At 60.8% G+C, this 6,584-nt stretch overlaps 3 protein-coding genes across 3 annotated transcripts in view; 1 reads left to right on the top strand and 2 right to left on the bottom strand.

The window, feature by feature from the left end:
- VDAG_00394 (TRIAD3 protein) overlaps positions 1-943 on the top strand; it is a gene marked incomplete at its 3' end in the record, with an annotated part of 2,676 nt that extends 1,733 nt beyond the window's left edge. The window contains exon 2 of the mRNA XM_009651771.1: positions 59-943. Within this exon, the coding sequence (XP_009650066.1) occupies positions 59-943 (885 nt within the window). The remainder of the gene's footprint in view (positions 1-58) is intronic.
- A 369-nt stretch (positions 944-1,312) lies between these two features.
- Positions 1,313-4,466, bottom strand: VDAG_00395 (peroxisomal hydratase-dehydrogenase-epimerase; the record flags this gene model as incomplete). Its single annotated transcript, XM_009651772.1, has 7 exons — positions 1,313-2,224; positions 2,358-2,780; positions 2,837-3,245; positions 3,301-3,685; positions 3,746-3,835; positions 3,888-4,224; positions 4,308-4,466. The coding sequence occupies 7 exons, from the start codon at positions 4,464-4,466 to the stop codon at positions 1,313-1,315; spliced, it is 2,715 nt and encodes a 904-aa protein (XP_009650067.1).
- Positions 4,467-6,142: 1,676 nt separating this feature from the next.
- Positions 6,143-6,584, bottom strand: part of VDAG_00396 (uncharacterized protein) — a gene marked incomplete at both ends in the record, with an annotated part of 2,661 nt that continues 2,219 nt past the window's right edge. The window contains 2 exons of the mRNA XM_009651773.1: positions 6,143-6,271; positions 6,334-6,489. Of these exons, the coding sequence (XP_009650068.1) occupies positions 6,143-6,271; positions 6,334-6,489 (285 nt within the window). The remainder of the gene's footprint in view (positions 6,272-6,333; positions 6,490-6,584) is intronic.

Below are 6,584 nucleotides of genomic sequence, written 5' to 3' on the forward strand. Positions count from 1 at the left end.
ACCGCTGCCATGCTCGAGGAGACGAAGGGGGGCTGAGATCCTGCACAAGCTCGACCAGCGCCTCGGCGACCACAGCCTGCTCGCCTCGGGCATGCCCCTCATCCGCTGCCCCTTTTGCGACTACGCCGAGGTCGACGACATCTACCTGCCCCAGCACGAGGACAGCCTGCGGCCCCGGGCCGACGGCGTCCTCAGCGCCGTCTTCCTGCTCCTCTGCGTCGGCTCCATCCCCTTCCTCATGCCGCTCGTGCTCCTGTCGTCGCTGCTCTGCCTCGCCATGACCACGTCGCGCGCCTCGCTGGCGACTCACTGGTCGCGCGCCCTGCACCGCCGCCGCCGCCGCCGCCGCGGGCCCAAGTTCACGTGCCGCGCCCCGCGCTGCGGCCGCACCTCGTGCCTCGCCTGCGCCAAGCCCTGGGCCGACGTGCACGTCTGCAACGAGTCGTCCCTCGTCGCGCTGCGCACGCAGGTCGAGCAGGCCATGAGCCTCGCCATCAAGCGCGTGTGCCCGCGCTGCGCCACGTCCTTTGTCAAGAACTCGGGCTGCAACAAGCTCACGTGCCCCTGCGGCTACAAAATGTGCTACGTCTGCCGCAAGGACATTGGCGGGCCCGACGGCGCCGGCGAGGGCTACCGCCACTTCTGCGACCACTTCCGCCCCGACGGCGACCCCCGCCCCTGCGACGAGTGCGACCGCTGCAACCTCTGGGAGAGCGAGGACACGGACGAGGTCCTGCGCCGCGCCCGCGACGAGGCCGAGCGCCGCTGGAAGGAGACCGAGGCCCGCGACCTCAGCGGCGCCGAGCGCGTCTTCCTCGACACGGGCTTCGCCCCCGCCGCCCCCGCCCGCGACGACCTCTCCGTCGAGCACGTCCTGCGTGCCGGCCGCCTGCCGTCTGTGGCCCAGATTTGCGACCTCATCGTCGAGAATCTGTTTGTGTGACGGCGCCTTTTTGCTGGGCTGGGCCTGTTGTGAGCATGGGAGCGAGTCTATAGGATGGGATAGAAGGCATTTTGCGGACATGAACAGCAGTCAGGACGAACACGGACGGACACGGCGTCAGGGCGGACACGGCGTCAGGGCGGACACGGCGCCAGGACGGACATGAAAACAATTCGAGCCGACATGAGCGGTAGAGCAGAGGACATTGCACACGGCCAAGCAGCACAGAAATGAGCTTCTCTTGATTACCAGAATAAAGTGCATAAATCGCATCATTGACATGAGTAAACATCTTGGTATCCTGCACCCACACAAACGTCCCCACCCTCATCCCGCCGCCAGTCATCTACGCCTTGTGCCGCCACCCATCTACGCCTTGCCGACGAGCTCGGCACCGCCGCCCGCAATGGCGAGCTTGCCCGTCTCCTTGACCTTGGTCTGGAACAGCACCTTGCCGCCCTCCTGCCACATCTCGGTGACGAGCGTCTCGCCCGGCAGGACGGTGCCGGCGAAGCGGACCTTGATGTTCCTAAAGGCGCCAAAGCGCTCGTAGACGGCCTTGCCGGCGAAGCCAAAGGTGCAGAGGCCGTGCAGGATGGGCTTCTTGAAGCCGCCCATGCGCGCGAACGACGGGTCGACGTGGAGCGGGTTGTAGTCGCCGCTGAGGCGGTAGAGGGCCGCCTGCTCCTCCGTCGTCTTCTCCTCGACGACAACGTCGGGGCTGCGCGCGGGGGGCTTGTTGGCGGCCGTGCTGGGGCCGCGGTCGGCAGGGCGCGCCTGGCCGCCGAAGCCGCCGCAGCCGCGGAGGAAGACGGTCATCTCGTTGTAAAAGACCTCCTCGCCCGTCTCGGCGATGACGGTCGAGATGCCGTTGCGCGCAATGGCCGCGTTGCCCTTGTCGACGACCTCGAGGAGCCGCGCGCGGGAGACGAGGTGCGCCGCCGTCGGGATCGGGTACTTCTTCACCTCGAGGTACTGCTCGCCGTGGAGCAGCATCATCGGCGAGAAGTTGGGCACAATGTCGTCATAGTTGAACGACGTTTCGGCGCCGAAGGGCGGGATGACGCCAAACGTCGGGACGGGGCGGAAGTCCTCGGCGCCCTCAAAGACGTAGTCGAGGTTGTCGCGCTTGGCGCCAATGCCGAGGTTGTAGAGAGCAACATCGCGCTCCGTGTAGGTAAAGTCGGAAGGGATCGTGTCGGCCTTGAGCGCGCTGGCAATGGCCTCGCGGTACTGCGCGCCCTCGTCGGAGGAGGACGGGGCCTGGGGTTCACTGGAGGACTATTGACGGAGGACATGGGCGTTAACGATTTTGGGGTTCATTTGGCTACGTGGCTATGGTACAATATGTGTTGCGCAGATGAGGAAAAAAGGACATGGCATCACCATCAGATGACAGAGAAGCTTCTCATACCTTCTTGCTCTTGTTCGCCATGTTGTCCATGACCTTCTGGACGGCATCCTGCGCCTTGGACGGGTGGTCCGCACGGCCGTCGTCAAAGTTCCTGATGACGTCCCACTTTTGCAGGAGAGCCTCGGGCGTCAGGGGCACGTCGACGGGGAATCCGTGGCCGCCGGATCGCTGCCACCTCGTCTGACCGACCCAGCCGCTGCCGACCTCGTACAGGCCGCCGGTAGGGTTCTTGGGCACCTTGTCGCTGCAGAGCGCGAGCACGACGGGCGCAATGTAGTCGGGCTTGAAAGCCTGCACCATCTCCTCGGGCATGATTGTCCTCGTCATGGCCGTGCCGGCGTTGGGCGCAATCGTGTTGACGTAGATGTTGTACTTGGCACCCTCGAGGGCCAGGGCGCGAGAGAAGCCGAGGATGCCGCATTTCTGTGCACACGTCAGTTTCTGGGAGAAGATGAAGAAGACTAAGGCAGATAACGTACCGCCGCGGCGTAGTTGGCCTGTCCAAAATTGCCGTAGATGCCACTCGTCGAGGTCGTGTTGATGACACGGCCATACTTCTGCTTGAGGAAGTAGGGCCAAGCGGCCTTGGTGACCTTGTAGGTACCGCGAAGGTGGACGTTCAGGACGGGGTCCCACAGACTGTCGTCCATGTTGTTGAAAGCCTTGTCGCGCAGGATGCCGGCATTGTTGATAACGATGTCGATACGGCCAAAGGCGTCAATGGCCGCCTTGACGACCACATCGCCGTCCTCGGCAGAGGCCTTGACGCCGACAGCCTTGCCGCCGGCCGCCTTGATCTCGTTGACGACGTCATCGGGGTTGGCAAGGTCGTTGATGACAAGCGAGGCACCGTACTTGGCGAAAGCCAGAGCGTAGGCGCGGCCGATACTGGAAAAGCATTAGCAGCTGAATCATGGGACCACGAGCGAAGAGGAAGACTCACCCAGCACCGCCACCAGTGACAAGAGCGACACGGCCCGTGAAGTCGGGGTTCTCACCCTGGGCGCTGGGGCCCTTCTTCATGGAGTCCTCGAGCAGGGTCAAGAAGTCGGCAGGTCCCGAAGGGTACTGGGGGTTGGAGAAGTCGCCAACCTGGTCCCAGGCCTTGAGGACGGCGCCGGGGGTGTAGCTGTCGTCGGCCTTGAGAAGGAGACCGCTGGACCGCTCCCAGCGGAACTTGGCGACGTGGCCGGCACCGACCTCCCAGATGGTGCCGTTCTCCGTGTTGCTCTTGTGGACGAGGACAGCGACAAGGGGGACGACCCAGTCGGGCTTGAGGTTCTCGAGAACATCAGGGGGCATGACAGTCTCGGTCATGCGGCTCGCAGCTGGCATGGGGCGTCAGTCAACGGGGTCCCGTCACACCTGGAATGGCAGGGAAAACTCACCAATGGGCGCAATGACGTTGGAGAGGATGTTGTACTTGGCGCCCTCCTTGGCGAGGGTCTCGGTGAAGCCAACCATGGCGAGCTTGGCAGCTGGACGGTTTGTTAGTGCCGTGCAGCTCAGGGCTCTTTCAAAGGAGCATACCAGAGTAGTTGGCCTGGCCGAAGCTGCCGAACAGACCGGCGGCAGAGGCCGTGTTGATGACGCGGCCGTACTTTTGTTTCCTGAAGTGAGGCCAGGCGGCGCGAGCGCACTTGTAGGCGCCACGGACGTGGACCTTCATGATGAGGTCCCAGTCCTGGTCGGTCATGTTCTTGAAGCTGATGTCACGGAGAATACCGGCATTGTTGATGAGAATGTCAATGCGACCAAAGGCCTGGATGGCCGTCTCGATGATCTTGTCGCCATCCTCGACAGAGTTGTAGTTGGCCACGGCCTTGCCGCCAGCGGCCTTGATCTCGTTGACTACGACATCGGCGGCCTAATGGGAGACGCAATGTCAGCGACGGCTTTTCCAAGGAGAATTGCGCACTTCTGGGGTTGGGGGGGTTCGAGAATGCTTACCTTGCTGGAGGTGCCCTCGCCCTTGAAGGAGCCGCCGAGGTCGTTGACGACGACAGAGGCTCCGCGCGAGGCGAAGAAGAGGGCGTATACCTTGCCGAGGCCGCCACCAGCGCCGGTGACGACGACGACCTGGTCGTCAAATCGCAGCTGATCGGCCATGATGATGATTGTCTCGGTCGGGTTGGCGACGAGACTGTGTGGTGTGGGGAGGAGAGGGGGAGGGGGAATGGAAGTGGTAGGATAGAGAGGAAAGGATGGACAACAAGACCCTCAAGGGATGATATGGGATGGGGGGGGTATCAAAGGGCAAGATGGCTCAATAGATATGAAGATGGGAGAGGTTGATGTTGGAGGGGAGGAGAGAAAGATGAAGAGTCAAGAGCCTCGGGATGGAGTCGGGAAGCAGCAACGGTAGATTGTGCCCGAAGCCGTAACCGTCTCGTCCGTCGCTCAGTCACTGTAACGATGGGGGGGATCTCCCTGGGGCTGAGGCTGTGGGGAGCCGAGGCACAGGCATCCATTCTAGTGCCGCACGCCTGAGCCGAGGGGTCACGCTAGGCCGCATCCAGAGAGCTCTTCAAGGCCCTAGACCTTCACATGCTTGAGCTGACATGACGTCGCAAACTGGGGGCAAGTCATGCGCCCCAGACTTGTCACATGTGTCTGGGCTAAGTAGTTTTTGAGTGTGAAGGAGGGGCAAGTGCATCTTGCGGCCTGTCGCCTTCTTCATGAAAAAGCCAGTTGTAGGTGAAATGGGTCAAGTTGCTGGCGGCTGACAGAATCAGTTCCAATTGGGATTCGCGAATCCGGGAGAGCGCGAGAGACGTCAAAGCCAACGGGGTCGGGTCGTGTTTAAAAGGCCACATAAATGGGTCATGATTTGCCACCGAGATGGATAACACCTCAATGTTGGGCAGGTAGAATAAAGACAAGATGTCACGATCTGCCTCTTCCGCCTCGAAAACACAGCACTCGTTCAGCCACGGCGTAATTGACACGTGTATCAGTGACTGAAAGCTGTGGTTCTTTTGCAAGGGACCGATACTGGAGTCGCACTCAGCTGATTCACGAAGAAGTAATCGAAACATGCGCGCAAGAAGTCGTGTCTCTGCAGACCAGTTCTCTGACAGCTCGAGACTCTTAAGACCAGTTGTCATCGAGACGAGGACTGCCACGACAGCATCAGCTGAGCCGGACTGAACTCTGGAGATCCAGTGATTGATATCAGCTGGCAACAGACCAATAAGCTTCACAGCTTCGAACAATCTGCGAGCAAGTGCCGGAGGGTTCGAAAGGGGAACTACAACGGAATGGATCCCTTCCTCAAGAAGCCCATCGTTCCCAGCAAAAGTCAGGCTGCGCACGAGGCTAGCAAGCTCAGGTCGTTCGAGAAAGGTGCGTGGCAGAAGTATGACAGGGGGCCGAATTTCAAGCGTCCATGTAAATTGGATTGAAGAGTACAAGTGCGGCTCGATGACATGGTGTATGGTTTGACTCGTGGCGGAGAGTAATGCCAGGCCAGACGAGTCCAGGTGCTGGAAAATGTTGAGGAGAATCTCTGCAGGGCAATCTTGAAGAGACATGTCGAGAAATCAATCAGTGGTGGTGAATGATGTAGTGACATGCGACAATAAATCGCCTTCACAAGACGCGAACAGAAGACGCGAGCAGAAGACGCGACCAGGAGACGCGAGCAAGGAGGGGACCTTGCATCCCAAGAGGCATATTCCGGGGATTGTTCCGGGGTACCTGGGCAGCTAGAGGCTCTACAGCAAGGCTGCAGCTCTAGCGCATTGGCGCGGGCAGCGGCCTTTTCTTTTCCCACTGCCGCCAAGTCATGCCATGACACCCCGCACGCCGGCGCAGCCTTCTTCCCGTTGCGATGCCGGCGTCGGCCTCGCTGCACGGCGGCCGGCAAGCGACAAAATGCCGCCGTAATCCACACCCCGAAAGCTGGGACGTGGCTACAACCAAGAGCATCTACTGCATGTTCAAGAACCCTCAAAGTCCTCTCGTGCATACCCACCTGTAGACGACTGTTCTGCCAGACGGTACGAATCACCTCCCCCCCCCCACCATGGCGGCCATTCTCGACGACAAGTCCCCAATCTGCATCCCCTTCATCCTCCAGCACCTTGCCGAACACCTCGTCTCCAAGGTCCCTGACAAGGGGCGCCCCTTCCTCAACGGCCCCAAAGGAGCTCAGAGTCGGTCACGGAAGACATCTTGGTCTTGCATCTCGTGTAAGAATCCGCATAGATATCTATAAGTGTATGA

The sequence above is a fragment of the Verticillium dahliae genome, genomic scaffold (genome assembly GCF_000150675.1).
Source record: "Verticillium dahliae VdLs.17 supercont1.1 genomic scaffold, whole genome shotgun sequence".
NCBI classification, from domain to species: domain Eukaryota; kingdom Fungi; phylum Ascomycota; class Sordariomycetes; order Glomerellales; family Plectosphaerellaceae; genus Verticillium; species Verticillium dahliae.